At 41.7% G+C, this 23,459-nt stretch overlaps 1 protein-coding gene across 1 annotated transcript in view; it reads left to right on the top strand.

Moving 5' to 3' along the window:
- The window catches only part of ap1g1 (adaptor related protein complex 1 subunit gamma 1), a 148,084-nt gene that overhangs the window by 100,988 nt on the left and 23,637 nt on the right, over positions 1 to 23,459 (top strand). The window contains exons 17-19 of the mRNA XM_078544417.1: positions 665 to 769; positions 3,377 to 3,515; positions 5,567 to 5,693. Coding sequence (XP_078400543.1) covers positions 665 to 769; positions 3,377 to 3,515; positions 5,567 to 5,693 — 371 coding nt within the window. The remainder of the gene's footprint in view (positions 1 to 664; positions 770 to 3,376; positions 3,516 to 5,566; positions 5,694 to 23,459) is intronic.

Below are 23,459 nucleotides of genomic sequence, written 5' to 3'. Positions count from 1 at the left end.
CTGACTCCCCAAAGCCAGTCCACCGTCTACAAGGCACATGTCAGGAGTGTAATGGAATACTCTCCACATCTGGTTGAGTCCAGCTCTAACAGCACTTAAGCTCGACACCATTCAGGGAAGAGCAGCCCACTTGATTGGCACAATATCCAACGCCTTAAACATTCACTCCCTCCATTGGCACACAGTGGCAACAGTTAGTCCCATTTACCAGATGCACTATAGCAACTTGCTAATCCTCCCTCGATGGCACCTTCGAAACCTGCAACCCCTATCATCTAATAGGATAAGGACAGCAGGTGCATGGGAACACCACCAGCTACAAATACCCCTCCAAGCCACACATTTCCTGACTTGGAACTATATTGCTGTTCCTTCACTGCTGGGTCAAAATCCTGGAACTCCCTTCCTAACTGCACTGTTGGTGTACCTACACCATATGGACTGCAGTGATTCAAGGTATTCAACCACCACCACCTCGAGGGCAATTAGGGATGGGTAACAAATGATGGAGTTGTCAATGACACTTTTGTATGCCATGAAAGAATTTAAAAAGTCAAGCTGTGATCCAAATTCCTTTTCAGAATTGTAGATTTTACAAAAGTAAAACTGAATTTTTCACATGGATATGATGAACAGAAATTATAACATTTTTTCATCCTTTCAGTCGAATTAAGAAGATAATGTCAGTGTATGGAAGCAGCATAGATGTGGAACTTCAGCAAAGGGCTGTTGAATATAATGCACTTTTCAAAAAATTTGATCACATGAGGTATGTGCAAACTATAGCAAGTAATCTGTTGGACCATGCTGCTAACTCTTGAAGTTAATTTGTTGGACAAGTATGAATTCTTGCACATTAAAACTACAGAATTGATACTAGTGATGCCAAATATCAGTAATTTTGTCATATATTCTGATGCATTCCACTTTGTTCAGGTTGTCAACCTTATGTTGTATGCAAGTTACTGTGAAATGGAGATATTGTTGTGTCAGTTACAATATCCTCCATGCATGTGTACCTTTTGACTTTTCTTATACATGCTCCTTAAGCTAAAGCATAAGGTGAATTGTTTTTGTACCAGTTATCAATGCCACATAATTGATATCTAAAAATTAAATTAGCTCATGTAACCAGTTCAGTTTCAACTTGTGAAGGGAAGCTACATAGAACTTCCTTTTGATAGAAAAATTGCAAAAGTAGCTGAGTCCAGAATTTCTTAAAACCAATAATCAGGGAAGTACAATAAAAGGAATCAACTATCATGCTTCACTCTACCAAATAAGAGAATTAATTAAGTCTTTGCAGGTTCCACTGGCTCTATACAAGATGATCTGTGTCTAATAAGAAACTGCAAGGGTGCAAGAAAACTTTTATAAACCAAGTACTTTTTTGTTCTGTCCATAGCTCTTAATCACAGCTCCTGTTTCTACATGAATGGGACCTGAACTGAAATGAGATGAAAATGCATGAATCTAGGCCTAAACTGTCAAGAACCCTACCCATTGGTCAAAATTGAATTATTGAGTAGCTTGTTTGCTTAATAGACACAATATTGCGACTTTGTGCTGCAATGAGGCTTTAGCTTTGAAGAGTTTGTTGCTTCAGGACAAATTCTAGAGATGGCAGGACCATGACATTGCATTTCCAGTGAATTTCTATGCTGACCTGACTTTTCATTTAATCATAGAATCATTCTAAGTAGGCCACTCAACCCATCATGTCTGTGTTGACTCTTTGATAGAGCTATGCAATTATCCCTATTCTGCTATTTCTGTATAGTCTATAAATCTTTCTGCTTTTAATGTGTATTTTCAGCATGTGTACCTGTAGTACCTTTTTGTATTATTGAAAGCTCTAGCTGTGGGGCTTTGACTGTGCATTAAAGCAGTTGTGTGTTTCTTTAACAGTCACCAAATGAATTAATTTGCCAAACCCAAAAATTAATTTTAATGGATTTTGAAGTAGCCAAGTTCAATTTATATTAAAGCCTTAAGCATAAGCAAGTTGAACATGAGGAAAGGACATTTGGCCTATCCGTCTAGTTTATTAACTTCCATTATAACCTTTAGTGGTATTTTGAACATCCCTAATATTGCTGAATTCTTCCAAGAAGTTTACAGTAGTTCAAATAGAATATGAACAATTAATTATGAAGTTATAGTGTAATTATCTGAAATGTACTCAAGTTATAGATAAATATTCTAGTATTTCATGAACTATAATTGTATTACCAAGACATTGATGATAATGAATGCGCTGTTGTTTCCAGGTAACCTTTGGTAAATCTCCCTTTGCCAATTTTATCCTTTTATTTATAATGTAGATTTGTGACCATTTTAGAAAAAATTTACATTTTGTTAATCTGTGTATCCCAGTACATAACTAATCCAAGTCCTCTCTGCAAATAGTTTGCTGCATCTATTCTCAGCTGTTTGTGTTGTGTTGTCAGCAAATTTGAGATGCTTTCCATTTGTCTTTAATTCAGAATTATTTAATTCAGAAGTTGTTAATACACTTTTAAACACGAAGCACTAAATTCTACTTCCCTGTTATTTACCTTAATTCAAATCTTTGGATAAATCATTTTTTTAACGTGTCAGTTTAATCCATAGAAGCTGTGTAGTATTTTGCTTAATGTATTAATGATTCTTTGCATATAATATACAGCACAATAAAAGGCCATTCCACCCAACTAACCTGTGTTGGTGTTTACATGCTACACAAGCTACCTCCCATTTCACCTCACTTCAGCCTTTCAGCATGTTTTCCTCCTACGTACTTGTCTAGTTACCTTTTGAAAGCATGTAAATTATTTGCCATAGTGAGTTCCACATTCCAACCACACTCTCCAAAGTCAAGACATTTCTCTTCATTTCCTTATTGAATTTATTAGTAACTACCTTGTATTCATGGCTCCAACTTTTGGATTCTCCCACAAGTGAAAACATTCTCTTCACATCCACCCTGTCCATACACTTAGAAATATATCCCAGTGCTTTGATAGTATTTTTAGTTGTTTTGCTAACCAAGAGTATTTGGGCATGCTGAACAGTTTTAAACATTTCAAGTGTGTATATTTTGAACACTTTCTAACCTGTTTTAACTGAATGAATTAATATGGAAACTTGTGTGTGCTGGCAAAAATGCAAAATTACTGAATTATGATAGCAGGAAAGATCTTTTTCTAATTACAGAGCAAGTGTTACTATCTACCAGAAAACTTCTGGTAAGCATAAGGGAGCATAAGAACTTTTCAAATTAGTTTATTTAATTTCACGAGGATAAACATTTTGTCTAGAATGAATAGAATTCCTGGTAAATAGTTGAGGAATTGCATTATAAATGGGTTTGAATGTTAGTATTTCTATCCAATAGATCTGCACTGCTGGAGCGAATGCCTATAATGGAGAAGATAATTAATGGGCCTACAGAAGCTGCACAGACTAATGGAGAGGCAGAGCCCACGATAGTGGAACCAAAATTGATACCTAGTGCTCCTCAGTCTAGTAATCAGGTAAAGTGAAACATTCAATGATCGCATTTCCCCTAATTCTACTACTAAGGAGTTGAATAAAAAAGTTTTGAGTCGTATTGATTATTTTAGGATACCTTCTGAAAGGATTCAAGTCCATCCATATATGTTTGTACTTTGTCAGACCTAAAATAGGTGTACCTTTTTGGACATTTTTAAAAATTCATTCTTGGACTGTGGGTGGGATTGGCAAGGCCAGCATTTATTCCCATCCCTAATTGCCCTTGACCCCCACCTTGAACCGCTGCACTGTGGTTTAGGTAGAGTTCCAGGATTTGACCCAGGGACTATGAAGGAAATGGCAACATATCTTCAAGTCAGGGTGGTGTGTAACTTAAAGGGGAACTTAGTAGTGGTGTTCTCATGCTGTCCTTGTTCTACTAGACGGTAAAGGTCGCAGATTTGGAAGGTTTTATCGAAGAAGTCTTGAGTTGCTGCGGTGCATATTGTTTACTGTACGCACTCTTTTCCACTGGTGTGCTGCTGGTGGAGGGAGTGAACGTTTAAGGTGAATGGATTTCCAGTCAAACATGCAGCTTTATCCAAGATAACCTTGTTTTTGTTTTGTGTTGGTGCTGCACTCATCCAGGCAAGTGTGGAGTACTCCAGTGCACTCCTGACTTGTGCCTTGGAGATGGTGGACAGGCTGGGAAATTGGATGGTGTTACTCTGACTTGAATCACAATTTTCTTTTGTGATCATGACCATCTGCCAAATTTCACAGGGAACCTTGCTGCTCTTTGCAATTCATAGCAAACTTGTAAATGCATGAATATTAGCCCATTTGTGATAACCGTAGAAATGTTTGCGTTTTAGTGTTTGTTTTAAGGTTTAACTAAAAGACCAATATTGCATAGCTGAGCTAAATTGAGAAGGAGTTGAAATTGAGTGTACTACTCTATTAAGCTATCAAATAGATAATTTAAACAAGTGGGTTGGGTTCAACAACCACTGAATGCCTTGGGCAAGACTATGGGTAGATCCTAATCAAAAATACAGTAGCTTTCAAAAGTTTCCCTTTGTTTGGTCCAGAATTACAGTGGAAATATTATGAACTCCTTATATCAATTACATTCTAATCTAATCATTACTTTGTCCAAAATCTCAGCTGGATTAAACCAATGAGTACCTTAGTCATACTGCCCAAGACATTTCCAGGTTCAGTCTACTGTTCTTGAAAAGTCAGGCGATTTCAATCAAGAAACAGTTCAGGATATCCCTAACTGCAAGTGTGCATTTAAGGCTGTCATTTGAGGATAGCATCAGGCTTGCTTGTGGGTACCCACCCATTCCACCATCCCCAACTGTCCAGTGACTTGTCGACGTTTGTTTTGGAGGCTGATGTGTGGAAAAATGGCTACTTTGGCAAGAGTTTCTAATGGGATCAGAACTATATCTCACCCATCAGCATTGAAGGAGACAAAATGTACAGAAAAGAGAGCAAGGAAAATGTAGAAGCTGTTTTGAGTGCTTTCCATCTTTTTGTGATACAATATTTAACTTGATTCAAAACTTATTGTACCATTTTAAAATCCTGTTAATGGGATTAATAAAATTTATAGGCAACTACAACTCCACAGATAGTAGTTTATCTTGCAATGAGTGCTTAACAATTTGTAGACTAAATTTATGTTTTGAAATTTATCTTGCCTTTGTAACTGACTAATGATCCTGACTCACTTTGGTTATCTCTTAGTGTTAGTTGAAAAATATTTGTGTAAGTAATTAAAGAATCACAGTTTTAACAGCACGGGAGGCTATTCGGCCCATCATGTCTGCACCGGCCTGTAACACAGGAACTGATATATGAAGGAATAAATTGGACAGTTGAAGTGGATCTGTGGACTGGGTGATTCTTATGCAAATAATTAATGCATGTCAATAGTCTACCATTGCATTGGTGCCAAATTGATTCATTTAGAAACAGATCTAATTAAATTGATCCATTATTTTTGATAATTTCTGAACACTTGAAGCTTTGCTGGCTTGTTAGAATGTGTATAAAAGATACCCTTTTTTTGTTTCTTTTCCAGGCAAATGACTTGTTAGACTTGCTTGGAGGAAGTGATGTGACACCAGTGATTCAGACCGTTCCACCCAGTAAACCAAACACAGCTGGTGGAGAGCTTCTGGATCTGTTAGGAGGGCTGGATCTATCAGGTTAGCTTGATGTAAACTTTTCGATGTTAGGTGCAAGAAACAAAAGAACTTGGGCCTTTGACTCTACCAACACCAGGATAATGATGGCCCCAACAATGGTCCGGAAAGTTAGGGACAACTAGCCCTGGCTGTTTACGGGACCCCGAGCTCCATTTTATGCCCACCTTGCAGCTCATGAGCTGCTGGGGCTACTGTCCCTTTTCGGGATGAGAACCTGCCTCCAAGAGCTGCCAGCCAGTTGGAGGGTGAGGGACTCTTGCTGAGGACTTGGCCATGAGCACCAGAGGGGGCTCTCCATGGCCTACAGAGTGCTAGAATAGTAGATGTCTCCCTCTGAGCCTGCAGGGAAACCGCCAAGGTTCAGTAGGCATACCCCACATGGTGGAAGGCCCACCTGTCGCAGGCAAAATGCCAGCGGCAGTGGGAAGAGGCCATTAGCTGGCCATTTAAATGGCACGCTTAGCCTCTGGGAAGGAGGATGCCTTCCACATTCCCTACCACTGGCAGAATGCCAAGGCGACCGGCATTCTACCGATTGCACTCCCTCATTTCTTTTTGCTGCCTGTCTGGTTCCTGCAGGCCTCATAAAATTCAGCCCCAGGAGACTGGTTTAAAATGCTGCTGCAGCATGTAAGCATCTAAATCGAGGAACAAGTAAAATATGGAATTATGCTTGTTTTAAACTACATAGACAAGAGGGAGGGGATTTGATGCGATGCAAAACCATAGCTGAGCAGCCGTTTGTGGTTTGATGAAACATTATAGGCAGAAAATAAAATCAGGCCGAGTAAATGAACATAAGGAGGCTAAAATATCTCTCAAAAATAAATTAATTCACTTGTCTGAATGCTAGAAGCAATTTGAAATAAAATGCTAACATTAGACCTGCATGTCGCAGAAGGAAGATATGTCATGGGCATAATGAAACATGATTGCCCAAGAAAATGGAGTTAGTTTAACATTCTGGGTATAGGTTAAGGAAACAGATGATGGAAGAGAAGATTGGGCAACTTTGTTGCGGATCACTTGAAGGTCAAAATGATAAATTTGGAAGGCAAAAATCAAAGGCTTGTTGCGACTAAAAAGCACGTGGAGAACCTGTTTGGCGATTGGGGTGTGCTACAGTTCACCAGGAGGATGACAGCATGTTAGAAAATAGGATAAAGATGTGTACAGATAATGTATTAATGTAACAAGTGATTTCAACCAACTTAGTAAAAACTGGGAATGCCATGTGGCAACGAAATTTGAGCTAATGATCTCATTGTGAAAATAAGCAGATGAAAAAGTTGCTGGTTCCTAAAATCAGTCCTTAACTTTGCTCTTACAAGTTTATACCTTTGTCATCTTAGACTGCAGATATGATTTGACATAAGATAATGCTCCAGGTTTGCTTCTATCACTTTAACACCTGGTATACCATTAACGATTCCCCCATTTGTCTCTTTCAAAACTGAAGTCCGGTTATTGTCAGTCTGTTGTGGACTTCAGTGGATGGATCTTTTAATCCAGATTTGGTTCTTGCAAGTAGCGGCATCCACCTTGTGAAAATATGGGCCTGTGATTTGCTGCAGCAGAACAACAACCTGCATCTTCCATTAATTAAACTTACCCTGGCCTGATTAATTTCAGTGATATTTTGTGCTGCAATTTTCTGGAGTTTTGAGCTTCTAACATTGTAGCAAGGGAAATCGAGCATCTGGGAACTGAATGAACAGGGCAAGCACCTGTGTATTTCCTTAATCAAACAGCATAAGGAACGTGCAGGGTATGTAAATCAATTGTTAAATTCAAAACAAACTCCAGCATAGAATCGAAATAAGGAAATAAAGATTGGATTGTGAGACAGGAGTAAAGCTACTTTTTTATTTTGCAACTTTTGTATTTGAAAATAGCCAGCAACAATTAAAATCTGATGGAAGAAGAGTCCACACTTGTAACTAATTTTCATTGTCGAGGATTCATTTTTAGTGTAAAGAGATTAATGAATAATGAACCAATAATGAACACTTAGCACATCGTTATAAGAATGTCTGGAAATTAATCCAGATCCTTCCTAGTAAGGAAAGCTACCAATTTCCCTGTTATTACCAAGCTGTAAATCAGATAGCAACTCCTGGCTACCACCCATGCAGTTAATCAGTAAGTTGCTGTCTGAGTTGCCCTGCTCCTTCTCTCAGTTGCTGATAGACTTGACATTGAAACATATTGGATACGTGAAGTTGTGGTACTTAGCCACAAGATACTCAATAAACTTGCAGGAAAAAGTTAGGGATTATCTATTCCAGTGTAAGTACATTTCTAACGATGTGATAGTCTTGATTAATGCTGAACAAACTTCTTACGCTAAATATTAACTTTTACTAGCATGGAGTCTCATTGTTCAGATTTTAAGTATTGTTGGAGATTTGTGAAAAATTGATTTTTTTTTTAACCTTGACTTTTATCGTTCTTAATCCCACGTTTATTTATCTCTCATTTCACTTTGTGATTGAATTAATCATGCCAACTTGCACTTCCTGGTACAGACTGCACTGCCTCAGTAAGGATCCTTCATTCAGTCTGATTAAGGAGTGCCTGTAGAGGGCACTGTGCTGAAATAGATTTCTAACTGTGTTCCAATGTCCAAGGCATGGGAAGTCTGTGGGAAAGTTTAAGGGTAATGAACAACTGGCACCATTCTTTCGCCACTGACCACAAATTTCAGACCATTTTAGTATGCAAGATAAGTATTGTCCAAAGAAAGCAGAGTGTAAGCTCAGCAATCTGCACTCAAAATGATCAGTGGAATTAAAATGGGTATGAGAAAAATAATGTACACAAAGCCTTGAGGCTAAAGTGAAGAGAAACACCATTGCAAACGGTTTGAAAATCTTTAAGCAGGCTTAAAGATGTATGATGAGTGCAAATAGTGGCCGAGAGAGAAGCATAACATCAAACAATAGAACTTTCTTCACGAACGAATAACTGGTTAAAGAGGAAGTTCAAACGTAAAAGTAGTGGACTAATTGAAGACAGCTGGAACAAAATTGAATTACCTGTTTATTTCCTAGAATTATTGATGGGAGGAAAGTGTTAGTTTTAGGATTGAATTGTAGTATGGAATTTTAGAAATTTCACTAGGATGACACTGAGGTCACCAGCTTTGTATTCTCTATTGGGCCAAGAATGTGACTTCTATTGCTGTAAAAATAATAGCACTGATCTCTTTTGGATGGCTTGCACTGCGTTGAGAAGTTAGGACAGGAGCTCCTTAGGTATGTATAAATATTTGCAGCAGTGCACCATGCTAAGAATTTTTAAAATCTGCTGGGATGGTATAAGTTGGACTGGGGAAAAAAAATAGAAACAAGAAACACACAAGTAATTGAGCTAATAATGTGTTCATGGTACACTGGAGTCAGGACTGCTGCCCTGACTCTGCCTGCGCTCAAAATAAGTTGGCCTTGCATGATGATCAAGTCAGTTCATTGAAGTACTTTCTGCTGCTCTGAGGGAATAATGTGCATGTGTTTGAAGCATTGAGGGGATCAGATGCTAGTGACCTCTTAAAGGAGAGTTGATCACCCATGACCCACAGTACTTCCCCACCTAGGTTACCTGCATTAAAATAAAGGACTTGTGTAAGGGGGCACTAGAGAGAGGGAGGGCCACTGGAATGATGATCTTAAATTTTTCAATGGGCCTGCTCCTTCAGCATCCATATTGACAGGGGTACTGTATCTGGAGTGCTAATCAGATGTTCCACTTGCATTATGATAAAATTTTCCCACACCATCCACCTCATCTCATTTGTCTAAGCCATTTCTGAAGCCATAATGAACCACGATAATATATTGCACATAGGCTTGTGCACTGACAGAATCATGGTGTGCCAAGTGCCTAAAGTGTCTTGTAACCCTTGGCCCAGTATGCCTAATAAGGCAACTAGCATCATATTATTGTCTTGAGGAGCAGCATGGCCTTTAACAGTGAGAGCGAGCGGAGCAGCGGGGCCATTAGCAGTGAGAGAGCGAGAGGAGCAGTGGGGCCAGTAACAGCGAAAGAGTGCAAGGAGAGACCATTAAAGAGTGCAGAGAGCAACTGATTGGTGAGCAGGATTGAGTATGTCTCGTCTTTAAAAGTAAGATCTTTGTGTTTAGGTCCCTAGTTTTTAAAAAAAATTTCTCTTATCTTAAAAATAGCTTAAGTATGAGATCGATACTGGTGTGTTTTTTAAAAAAATTACAGTAAAGTGTAAAGAGCGGGGGATTCTTCAAGTGTAAAGAGCAGAGATACTAGAGTAATTAAGTAATTAATAAAATACAATAGCGATGGCAGGACAGGTGATGTGTTGCTGCCACAGCATGTGGGATCTACTGGACACCAAGGCAATCCAGAGTGAACACGTCTGTAATAAGTGTTTATAGCTTGAGGAACTTTGGATCCGTTAAGGAGCTGGAGTCCAAGCAGAAGACATTGCGCCACATCAGGGAGGGGGAAAATTACCTGGATGCTTTGTTACAAGAGGTGGCCACACCCCTCAGACTAGGTAATTCAAAACTGGTCTGTGATCAGAGACAGGAGAGTGTGACTGCAGGTGAGGCGCTTATGGGGACCCAGTGGGTAGCGTTTGAGGATCCTCGGCCCCTGCAACTATCCAACAGCTACGAGGTTCTTGCAAGCTGTGTGGACGAGAGCGGGGACTACAGGGAAGATGAGCGAACTGACCACGGCACCGTGGCACAGGGAGCCATTCAAGTTGGGGGAGGAAATAGGAATGTAGTAGTGGTAGGAGGCAGTATAATTCGGAGGATAGCTACTGTTCTTTGCAGCCATGAGCGTGAGTGCCGAAGACTCTGTTGCCTGCCCGATGCTAGGGTTAAGGACATCGCCCCAGGGCTGGAGAGGAACTTGGAGTGGGGGGGACAGGGATCCAGTTGTTGTCCACGTTGGTACCAATGACATTGATAGGACTAGAAAGGAGGCTCTGCTGAAAGAATTTGAACAGTTAAGAGCTAAATTAAACAGAAGAACCTCCAAGGTGTAATCTCAGGATTATTACCTGAGCCACAGGCAAACTGGCATAGGATAAATAAAGTCGAGGAGTTAAATTTGTAGCTCAAAGACTGGTGTGGGAGGAATGGGTTTTAGTTCATGGGGCACTGGCACCAGTACTGGGGTAGAAGGGAGCTCTTCTGGTGGGACGAGCTTCACTTGAACTGGGCTGGGACCAGTGTCCTGGCAAATCAAATAACTAGGGCTCTAGGCGGGGTGGGGTTAATGGTTGAAGAGAGGGGATGCATGGCTAACAAAGGAAAAGGATATGGCAGCATTGCAGGGCAGCTAATTTAGGTATTGATACCCAGAGTGTGACAGGAAGGGACAGAGTGTAAGAAAAAAACCCAGCAAATCGTGTCAAAAGGGAAAAAAATGGTTAAAAAGGCAAAATTAATGGCTCTTTACTTAAATGCACTTAGTATTCGGAACAAAGTAAATGGAGGTTAATGGGTATGACCTCATAGCCGTGACGGAGACGTGGTTACAAGGAGATCAAAGCTGGGAACTAAATATTCAGGGGTATGTGGCTTTTTGAAAGGACAGACAGGGAGGAAAGTGTGATAGGGTAGCTTACTTAGTACGAGATGGAATAAGTACAATAGCAAGAAATGATCTTGGATTGGAAGATGTAGAATCCATACAGGTGATAAGAAATAACAAGGGGAAGAACACGCTGGCGGGAGTAGTCTATAGGTCCCCTAACAGTATCTTTTCTATAAGACAAAGAATAAATCAGGAGACAATGAGGACATGTAAAAAAGCAGTACATTAATCATGGGTGACTTCAATCTTCATGTAGATTGGGAAAATCAAATTGACAGAGGCAGCCACAAGTAAGAATTCATAGTGTATTCAGGACAGTTTCCTAGAACAATATGTTGTGGATCCAACCAGGGATCGGGCTATTTTGGACCTAGTAATGTTTAATGAGGCAGGTTTAATAAACTATCTCAGAGTAAAAGACCCCCTAGGAAACAGCATTCATTTTGAGAGTGAGAAACTTGGGTTGTAAAGAATTGTGCTAAACTTAAATAAGGGTAATTACAAAGGAATGAGGGCAGAGTTGGCTGGAGTGGACTAGGAAAGCAGTTTAGTAGAAAAGACAGTTGATGAACAATGGCAGACGTTTAAGAAAATAGTTCATGACTCACAACAAAGGTATATCCCAGTGAGGAGGAAGGATTCTATGAAGGGGTAAACTAGCCATGGTTAGCCAAGGAAGTTAAGGATAGTATCAAATTGAAAGAAAAAACACGTGGTAAAGATTAGTGGTAACCCAGAGAATTGGGGAAGTTTTTAAAAAGCAACAAAAGATGACCAAAAAATAATAAAGGGAGAAAATAAACTTTGAGGGTCATTTAGCAAATAATATAAAAATGGACAGTAAGAGCTTCTTTAAATATATGAAAAAGAAGAGAGAGGCCAAAGTGAACATAGGCCCCTTAGAGAATAGGGCTGGGGAAATAATAATGGGGACCCAGGAAATGGCAGAGGAGTTAAATAAATACTTTGCATCAGACTTCACAGTAGAAGACACTTATAGCAGTCCAAAAATACTAAATCAAGGGGCAAAAGGGATGGAGGAAATAAATACAACAACCACCGCTAGAGAAAAAGTATTAGGGAAACTAATGGGGCGAGAGGCTGATCCGATGGGTTGCATCCTAGGATATTAGAGGAAGTAGCTACACAAATAGTGGATGCACTGGTAGTAATCTTCCAAGAATACTTAGATTCTGGAGATGAGCCAATATAACACCCTTATTCAAAAAGAGAGGGCGATTTAAAAAAAAAAACAGGTAACTATAGGCCAGTTAGCTTAACATCGTCAATGGGAAAATGTTAGTTTATTATAAAGGATGTTATAGCAAAGCTTTTAGGATTGCATAATGTAATCAAGCAGAGTCAGCATGGCTTCATGCCTAACAAATTTATTAGAATTCTTTGAGGAGGTAAGAAGCAGGATAGATAAAGGGGAACCAGTAGATGTAATATCTTTGGATTTCCAAAAGACGTTCAATAAGGTACCGCATATAAGGCTACTTAATAAGATAAGAGCCCATGGAGTTGGCGATAGTATAATAGTATGGATAGAGGATTGACTAATAGAAGACAGAGCTGGGATATGGGGGGGCATTTTCAGGATGGCAACCAATAATAGTGGAGTACCACAGGGATTAGTGCTGGGGCCACAAATATTTACAATATTAATGACTTAGATGAGGGAAGTGAATATACTGTTGCCAAGTTGCGGATGACACAAAAATGGGTGGGAAGGCAAGTTGTGAGGGTGACACAGTAATATAGACAGGTTAATTGAGTGGGCAAAGACTTGGCAGATGGAATATGATGTGGCATTTTGGCAGGAAGAATAGAGGAGCTGAATATTATTTAAATGGAAAAAGACTGCAGAAAGCTACAGCACAGGGATTTAAGAGTCCTTGTGCATGAATCCCAAAAAGCTAACATACAAGTTCAACAGGTAATAGGAAAGGCAAATGGAAGGTTGGCCTTTATTTCAAAGGGAATGGAGTATAAAAATAGGGAAGTCTTGCTAAAACTATACAAGGCACTAGTTAGACCACACCTAGTGTACTGTGAACAGTTTTAGTTCCCTTATCTAAGGAAAGGAATACTGGCATTGATGGCAGTCCAGAGAATGTTCACCAGGTTAATCCCGGGTATGGAGGGATTTTCTTATGAGGAGAGGTTGAGTAGGTTGGGCCTGCACTCATTGGAGTTTAGAAGAATGAGAGGCGACCTTATTGAAACATAAGATTCTTAGGGGGCTTGACAGGGTAGTTGCTGAGAGGTTGTTTACCCTTGTGGGAGAGTCTAGGACCAGAGGCCACAATCTCAGAGTAAGGGGGCGCCCATTTAAGACAGAGATGAGGAGGGATTTCTTCTCTGAGGGTAGTTAATCTGTGGAATTCTTGACCGCAGAGGGCTGTAGAGGCTGGGTCCTTAAGTATATTCAAGGCTGAGATAGACAGATTTTTAATCGGTAAGGGGATCAAGTGTTATGGAGAAAAGGCAGCAAAGTGGAGTTGAGGATTATCAGATCAGCCATGATCTCAATGGGCCAAATGGCCTACTTCTCCTGCTCTAATGGTTTACCTGTGAGGAAGAGCTGAGTGGACTGCTATCGGGGTCAATGCTTGGAGCACTTTTGTTTATCTGCATAAATGACCTGATGCAGAAACCACTTGCAGGTAACTCTTGAGGAGGGAATGCAGTGGAAACAGGGAAATTTGCTAATGGAAAGAAAATGCTAAAATAAATATGGGAAAAGTATTGCTTTTTGGATGAAAGAATGAAAAGCATAAACAACATGAGGGAGAGTGGTATTATCTCAGGAAGACTTTTGAAAGGAATCTACGAGGGGTGTATGTGGAACAGAAGTAGTCTGGCCCATCATCCCTGCACTGACTCTTCGAAAAATTGGCAAATTCCCCTAAGCTAATACTCCATTAATTTTTAACCCTGTTAAATTTTATGTCTCAGTTTTCCACACCTACCTCTAGTGTGTGGCAGTCAATATCTACACCTAAAGCTGTATGAGAACACATCAGAACACTGGGTGGAACAACATAATTGGCTAACCACTCTGCTTTAAATTGAGCTGGTATTGAAAACTTTAGGATTATGTATTGGCATATTAAGAAACAGTAATTACACTCCAGATCAGCCTGTATTCTGAATTGTACATGAACATTTTTAAGCAGGAGCTGCTGGACAGTGATTTGATAAGTAATCCTAGCTAATTTTTTTCTTTTTGACCCTATTAAGGCCAATTGTGTCCCTACTGCTGCTCCAGCACATGGCAGCAAATAAGGTAGGCAATTGAAATGCAAGTTTGAGATGCCTGTCCTTTTGACAGACACCTAAGTGACTGACTTCCCACATGCTTTAATTGTACCTCTCAAAAGGGCATTTTCACATTTTTCCAGCTTTCATTTTGCATGCCAATGGTACTTAAAACATGAGGATTCTTGTACCACAAGATATGTGAATTTGATTTTTTTTCCCCCCTCATTCTTGTGTAGGTAATCAAGTTTCCTTTTTAAATGCATGTTTTAAAAGTTAGCCAGCAAAGTAGAAAGAACATGGAAAATAGACCTTGTAGATATATAACTGATTCTTGTGCCCCCTTCCTTGTTTTACAACTACAACTTTGTAAGTTTATGAAACTACAATCTCTCAGTCTTGGTGAGAATTCAAAGATTATGGTTTCCATTTTGGTTGAGCTAAGGTAAATTTCAGCTCCATCAAAACTTAAAGTCGGAAAGGCAGCTTAACAGTATCAGCAATTCTCTTGGTGTTGAAGTTACTGGAAAGATGTAAAACTGGCTGTTGGATGCAGGTGAAAGCGGACCAAGGCCTTGTTACTGGAAGTAGTTTGCTCTGATGTCACCCAGGAGTAGAATGAAGATGATAAATGAGAGGACAAAGCTTTTGAGCCTTGGGTGTGCAAAGGTAGCCATGCAGGTGTGAGGCTCCATGAGGTGCTGTGGGCCATCAGCAGCAGCAGAATTGTACTTTAACACAACCTGTAACCTCATGGCCCGGCATGTCCCACACTCTACCATTACCATCAAGCCAGGGGATCAACCCTGGTTCAATGAAGAGTGCAGGAGGGCATGCCGGGAGCAGCACCAGGCATACCTAAAAATGAGCTGTCAACCTGGTGAAACTAACACAAGACTACTTGCGTGCCAAACAGCATAAGCAGCAAGTGATAAAGCTAAGCAATCCTACAACCAACGGATCAGATCTAATCTCTGCAGTCCTACCACATCCAGCCATGAATGGTGGTGGATAATTAAACAACTCACTGGAGGAGGTGGCTCCACAAATATCCCCATCCTCAATGATGGGGGAGCCAGTGCAAAAGATAAGGCTGAAGCATTTGCTACAATCTTCAGCCAGAAGTGCCGAGTGGATGATCCATCTCAGCCTCTTCTGGAGGTCCCCAGCATGAGAGATGCCAGTCTTCAGCCAATTCAGTTCTCTCCATGATATCAAGAAATGGCTGAAGGCACTGGATACTGCAAAGGCTATGGGCCTTGATAATATCCCGGCAATATCGCTGAAGGCTTGTGCTCCAGAACTTGCCACGCCCCTAGCCAAACTGTTCCAGTACAGCTACAACACTGCCATCTATCTGGCTATGTGGAAAATTTCCTAGATACGTCCTGCACACAAAAAGCAGGACAAATCCAATTCGGCCAGTTACCGCCCCACCAGTCTGCTCTCGATCATCAGTAAAGTAATGGAAGGGGTCATCAACAGTGCTATCAAGTGGCAGTTGCTTAGCAATAACCTGCTCACTGATGTCCAGTTTGGGTTCTGCCAGGGCCACTCAACTCCTGACCTCATTACAGCCTTGGGTCAAACATGGACAAAAGAGCTGAACTCGTGAGGTGAGAGTGACTGCCCCTGACATCAAGGCCACACATGACTGAATGTGACAACAAGGAGCCCTAGCAAAACTGAAATCAGGGAGAAAACTCTTTGCTGGCTGGAGTCATACCTAGCACAAAGGAAGGTGGTTGTGGTTGTTGGTCAGTCATCTCAGCTTCAGGACATCACTGCCGGAGTTCCTCAGGGTAGTATGCTTGGCCCAACCATCTTCAGCTGCTTCATCAATGACCTTCCTTCCATCATAAGGTCAGAAGTGGGGATGTTCGCTCGTGATTGCAATATGTTCATCATTCACGACCCCTCAGATATTGAAGCAGTCCATGTCCAAATGCAGCAAGACCTGGGCAATATCCAGGCTTGGGGTGACAAGTAACATTCGCGCCACACAAGTACCAAGAAATGACCATCTCGAAAACTGAATGCCCACTATCAACATCCTTGGGGCTACCATTGACCAGAAATGAACTGGACTAGTCATATAAATACTGTGGCTACAGGAGCAAGTCAGAAGCTAGGAATCATGTGATGAGTAACTAATCTGCTGACTCCCTAAAGCCTGTTAACTATCAACAAGGCATAAGTCAGGAGTGTGATGGAATACTTCCCACTTGCCTGGATGAGTACAGCTCCCACAACACTCAAGAAGCTTGGCACCGCCCAGTACAAAGCAGCCTGCTTGACTGGTACCACATCCACAAACATTCACACCCTCCACCACCAACACACAGTAGCAGCAGTGTGTACCATCTACAAGATGCACTGCAGGAATTCACCAATGCAACTTTGACATCACCTTCCAAACTCACAACCACTACCATCTAGAAGGACAAGGGCAGCAGATAGATGGGAACACCACCACCTGGAAGCTCCCCTCCAAGTCACTCACCATCCTGACTTGGAAATATATTGCCGTTCATTCACTGTTGCTAGGTCAAAATCCTGGAACTTCCTTCCTAACAGCACTGTGGGTGTACCTGCACCACATGGACTGCAGCGGTTCAAGAAGGCAGCTCACCACCACCCTCTCGATGGCAACTAGGGATGGGCAATAAGTGCTGGCCCAGCCAACAAAGCCCACATGTATTTTTAAAAAAAACTTAAGTTGTAATGAGGACATGATGTAGTGAAGATATGAACCATGTGAAGGTGTGGCAAAAGAAAATAGAATAGCTGACACTGTTGAACCTCAGAGGATGAGAGCACCAACAGATCATATTCTCACAGGGTGTTATTACCAAACTTCTGTGCAATGAGTAGGATGGAAGGACGATTGCAATAACTTGTTCAGGAAGTTTTCGAAGCTTTCTGTACGGTTTCTCCCTGCCCTACCCTGAACTTGTATCTTCCTCCACTTTCTCTCCCATCTACCTTCATACCCTCTAAAATCCACCACCTGCTCCCTTAACCCTATTCCCATTAAACTGATCCAACTTCCTCCCCTGGCTTCCACGTTAGCTGATATTATTGAAGCTTTTGTCTCCTTGGGTACTGTCCCCCTTTCCTGCAATTCTGCTGTCACCACCCCTTTCTTTAAAAACAGCTTTTGATTCCTTTGCCCCTGCAAATTTCAGCCCCATCTCCAACCCACCCTTTCCTCTCCAAGGTCACCTCCAAACCGGTGTCCTTCTTTCCCAGAATTTCATGTCTGAATCTTTCCAATCCCTTGCCACAATCAAGTCACAAATGTCAACCTATGTGACTGTGATAATCTATTTCCTCTAATCTGTCTAGAGCCTTTTGCATGGTTGACCCACATTATCCTCCTCCAGCACCTCTACATTGTCATCCAGCTGTGTGGGACTGCACTTGCCTGATTTGATTTTTATCGATCCAGTTAGAGTCAATCACCTGCAGTGGCTTTTCTGCCTGCTCCCGCATTATTAATTCTGATGTCTTGTAAAAATCTACCCTTGCCCCCTTCCTATTTCTGATCTGTATGCTGCCCCTCAGCAGCAGCTCCCTAAAATGCAGCTTCAGTTTCCACATGCATGCTGATGACATCCAGCACCAGCTCATCATCACTCAGGCCCTCCAGTTAAGAAATAGAGTTTAAGTAATTTGTATTTGGGTGTGTTAAGAGTAAGGTACATCTTAAGTTTAAGTTTTAGCTTTAATGTTTAAGTTTTGTTTGTATTTGTATGTTAAGAAAAGAAGTTGAGTTTTAGTTTCACTTTAAAAGGTTTTATGACTCTTGAAGAGGAGTTAAAGTAAACGAGAGTAGAAAAAAACTGTGCTTGTCTAGCAACAGGGGTCCAGAGAAGGAGGCCCCACAGAAACAGAAAAGTAGTTTCAGTTCAGTTGAAAGCAGTTTGAGTTCAGTTGGAGCCAGGATTCCAAAGAGGCTGGACAACAAAGGGACAGAAAGCAAGTCCCAAACTAAAGTTGCTGCCAGGGAAAGCTGGACAAGAGAGGAAACTAAAGAAGAAAGTCCCAAAGCTCAGGGGAGTGGAACAGGAAAAGTCCCAAGAGGACAGTCAAGGACAAAGGACAAGGACAGGAATCTGGAAGAGGTTCTGTTCTGTGGAAGTGAAAGTAAGGAGCAGAGAGGAAGGCTTCAAGCTTAAAGGAAGAAAGTTGCAGGATGCAGATTTAAGCAATATAGGTGTACGAGAAGCCGGAAGATCCGAGGAAGCAGCTGAAGGTCTGTAACTCTTTACTATGGGCACTTGAAGCAGTGGTGTTCTATTGGAACTGCTGAGTCAGTGAGTGTGTGGGGGGGTGAAGAAAGCTTGAATCCACGTGGCGATCCAGGGGAGAGGAACATCAGAAGGAGAGTTCGAAACCCTGGAAGTGGACCCTTGCAGAAGGTGTTTGGGAGAAGATTCCAAAGCAAGTTCTTGGAGAGCGGAGATTGGAACCCCTTATGTGAAAAACTGAGTTTAATGAGACCAGTTGGCTCACGGTGTGACAAGCATCTTGGGAGTCGATAAAGGATCCATAGCATCTGTTTTGGGTGGCCTCTATCAATTGGTTTCAGTGTGTGGGGTGCCTGACCAAAGGTTGCCTATTGGTTCACATGACTGTGTACTTTGAACATGAGAGTATAAGAGAGCTTTTGTAACTTGTATTATCCTTATGAACCTGTATATATCTGTAAAGGTATAGTTGTGGGTGAAGGAGTATTGTAATATAGTTCATTTTTTCTTGTTTAATACATGTTTTATTCTTTTGTTAAAAGTTCATCAGTGACCCCTGTGACTCTGTTCAGTAGCCACTCTCCACGGATCTAAACAAAAAATAAAAGCTAGAATCTATCAAGCCGGGTTCCGCCCTGGGATTTGGCTTGTCCAATAGTGACATCAGCTGGGATCATAATAATCGACTGTCTCTAACTTTTCCAATATCCACAACAAGTTTCTTCCAGCTACATATTGGGAAGAGCAAAGCCATTGCCTTCTCTCACTGCCACAAACTCTGCTCCCTAGCCATCAAATCCACCCCTCTCCCTGGCAACTGTATGATACTAAATCAGATTATTCCCAATCTTGGTATTGTACGTGCCCAGAGGATGAGCTTCTGACCAGCTAATTGCACCGCCATTAAGATTGCATATTTTCACTTCCATGACACTGCCCAGCTGCAGCCCTGCCTCTAGTTCATCTGCTGAAACACTCACCCAGGCCTTTGTTACCTTGAGACTTGACTCTTCCAAAAGACTGCTGGTCAGACTCCCATCTTCCACCCTCCATAAATTTGTAATCCAAAACTCAGCCCTTGGGCAGAATTTTGCCCTTGGTGGGTGAGCGGGCCCCACCGGCTCGGTGGTGGGTGGGCAGCCGACCCCCACTGCCGAAACAGGGCCCACCACCATTTTGAGTGGGCGGGCCAATTAAGGCCCGCCCAGTGACCTGCTCGACAGGAAGTGCTATACGCTACCTGTGCGGGGGGGAATCTCCAACTATCAAAGTGCGCTCTTTTGTGCATGCGCACGAAAGAGCGCACTGCTCCCTGAGGCAAAGTGCTGTCTCAGGGAGTTTACTGACAGGTGAGAAAAGTCAAAAAATAGAGAAATATTAAAATTATTAACATGTCCCCCTCATGTGACAATGTCATACGAGATGAAACATGTTAATAAGAAACACACAAAGTTTATTAAATTTTTAAAAAACGGACATGAAATTTCATCCCACTAGTGGATGAAGTTTCATGAATAAGCAGGCTCCTGGCCTGCCTGCCAGCCTTAATCTTGGACAGGCAGGGTTCTTAACAAGGTTAATTAGCCTGTCAATGGCCTTAATTGGCCATTGACAGGTCGGTGGGCGGACAGTTGATTTCGCTGTCCGCCCGCATTCCTGAAGATTTAAATGGACCGGGATGATGTCGGGGATTCTTCCCGACACCATCCCACGTCATTTTCCCCTCGGCGAGCGGGCCCTGCCTCCAAATCGCCGAGGGGAACATCCTGACCCTTGTCTTAACTCACACCAAGTTCTGTTCTCCCATCACCCCTGAGCTCAGCAGTACCTTGGATTTTAGAATTCTCATCTTTGTTTTCAAAATTCTCTGCTGCCTCACCCCTCCCTAGCTCTGTAATATCCCCCAACCCTCCAAGATCTCTGCACTCCTCCAATTCTGGTCTCATGAGCATCCCCAATTTTAATTGCTTCAGTATTGCTGGCCATACCTTCAGCTGCCAAGATAGTTCTCTGAGAACTGATGCTGCTTTAGGAAATGGCTATATTATATGTAGTTTAGGCAGTAAGAGACTGCTACACCAGCTAATCATTTCAGAATGATGTATAGGAATGATAAGCTGAGCAAAAGGCAATAGTTTGATCAAGTAAAGGATCTTGGTATATCTTGGTCACTAAGCAATCATTAGACCAGTTGCTAAATTCATATGAAGGCCTAGGCCTGCAGGAATTGAGGAAATGTTTCTCTGCTTAATTTGCACTTTGCATCTTAGATTTCATCAACTGATTACCTAACTGCACCTCAGTTAATTGAGTCTGCATTTTATTGGCCAATAAGATAAGTCGTTCAAGCTTTTATTCCATTTTTTTGACTGGCTGTGTATTTTGGAATTTTAGTTCAGAATAAGGGCAGGCCATTGAAGACTGACATGAGGAGGAGTTGCTTCACTGAGTGGTGAACCTTTGGAATTCTCTACCCCAGATGGCTGTGGAAGCTCAGTCACTGAGCATGTACAAGGCAGAAATAGATAGATTTCTGGATGCTAATGACATCGAGGGATATGGGGGTAGTGGGCAAAATGGCATAGAGGTAGATGATCAGCCAAGACCTGTTTGAATGGTGGAGCAGGCTCAATGGGCCAAATGGCCTACTCCTGTGTTCTAGTCAAAGGAGACCACATTAGCATTGAGATAGTAAAAATAAATGTGCAAAAGTCAAGCAGCTCACTCTTTGGAGACCAATACGATCTGTCAATGTTCCCTGTAGTTCTGCTGAAGAAGGATATGCTTAAAGTCCTGCCTGTGTGGAGTGTGATTTTTTTGCAGGATTGGATTATTGCTATTTGACACCTTGGTAACTTGTGATCCATTTGTTAGTCATTATTGTCACCTTGGAAAGTGACCGGGATTATGTTCGCTTCCATGTGTAGTCTGTACATTACCTGTTGTAATTGGTACATGCTCCACAGATGTTTTATCCAACTTACTATGTAAAAATGCATCTTGAAAGCAAGTGGCAGTTAGATTAGCCTATATCATCGTCTTTATGCATTCCCTTGGGATCAAGGATGACTTGCTTCCACTCCGGTTCTGAGATGGCTGATAAGTCTAATGTGCAATCTACAGACTCTGCCGTATACAGAGCAGGTGGTGCTTGAAGGGTTGGGTAGATGAGTATGGAGGTTTGTGCATTCTCTGACGCCTTGACTTTGTCTCTGTGTATTCCTAATGAAGTGTCTTGATGTGATTGGCGCTTTCCCAAATGAACCTTCTCAGTTTTGGTTGGTCATGAGCCATGGACTCCCATATGTTGATAGGGATATTTTATTTCTTCTGAGAGGCTTTGAGGACGTCCCTGAAATGTTTCTGTTGTCCTCCTGGGAACCTCCTGCCACGATAGAGTTCTGAGTAGAATGGTAGCTTCAGGAGTCTGGTGTCAGGCATACAAATGACATGCCCTGACCAGTGAAGCTGGTTTTAAGCGATTAGCACCTTGGTGCTGAGCATGTTGGCTTGGGATGGACTGCTGCTTTTAGACCACCTTTCTTGCCACTGGATTTGGAGGGTCTCATGCAGGCATCTTTGGTGGTACTTTTCCAGTGTTTTGAGGTGTCTGCTATGGTTTGTCCTAGCCTCCGAAGCAAATAAGAACATGCGGATCACTGCTGTCTGGTAAACCATGACGTTAGTCTCAGGTTTCAGATCCTTGTCCCCATATGCTTTTTGCCAGTCAGCCGAGGGCTGAGCTGGCACATTGGAGGTGATGATGAATTTTGTCATTTATGTCTGACTTCGTTGAGAGGAGGCTCCCAAGGTACATAGAATTGTCCAAATTTTTCAGGATCTCTCTGTTGTGCTGTGGAAGCAGATTTGAAAGAGAACCTTAGTTTTCTGGGTGTTTAGTGAAAGGCTGATTTTCTTCTGTTTCGAAGGAGTCAACAATGACCTGGAGCTCTGTTTCGGAGTTTGCACGCACACGAGCGTTATCTGCATACTGGAACTTAACTGAAGTTGGAGTGATTTTGGTTTTGGGTTGAAGGTGGCCTAAGTTGAACAGTTTCCCGTCCATTCTTCAAATTATCTCTCCACACCTGTGGCAATTTGCTGGGGATGTGATGAGGTTTCACAGCGATGAAGATGGGGAAGAGGGTTGGTGTGATGGTACAGCCTTGTTTGACCCCAGTCTTCACTGACATAGGGTCTGTAGTGGTTCGTTGGTGAGGATCATGGCTTGCATGTCATCATGGAAGATGGTGACAAATTTCTGATAGCCAAATTTGAAGAGAGTGCTTCATAAGCTTTCAAAATTGACAGTGTCAAATGCTTTCATAGGTTGAAGAAGGCCATATATAGCAGTTGGTGCTGCTCCTTGCATTTTGGTTGGATTTGCCACACAGTGAAGATAATGTCTCTGTTACCTCTCGATGGGCGAAAACTGCACAGTGACCCTGGAAGGAAATCTTTGGCCATTGGGAGGAGGCAATAAGGAGGATCCTTGTAATCTTTTTTGTGGCAGATCATTAGCCTTTGTGGTGATGTAATCACTTGAGTGGGGGAACCAAATACAGAAAGATCTGCATCAGTGGGAATTATGAGGCTTGTGCTCTTTGGTCTAGCATAGAATGCTCAGAATAGTCGATTGTTGTGGCATAATTCTTTTGACTTACAT

This window comes from Cetorhinus maximus, chromosome 6, assembly GCF_964194155.1.
Source record: "Cetorhinus maximus chromosome 6, sCetMax3.hap1.1, whole genome shotgun sequence".
Lineage (NCBI taxonomy): Eukaryota > Metazoa > Chordata > Chondrichthyes > Lamniformes > Cetorhinidae > Cetorhinus > Cetorhinus maximus.
The sequence above is the reverse complement of the archived record's forward strand: the minus strand, read 5'-3'. Positions and strand labels throughout refer to the sequence as shown.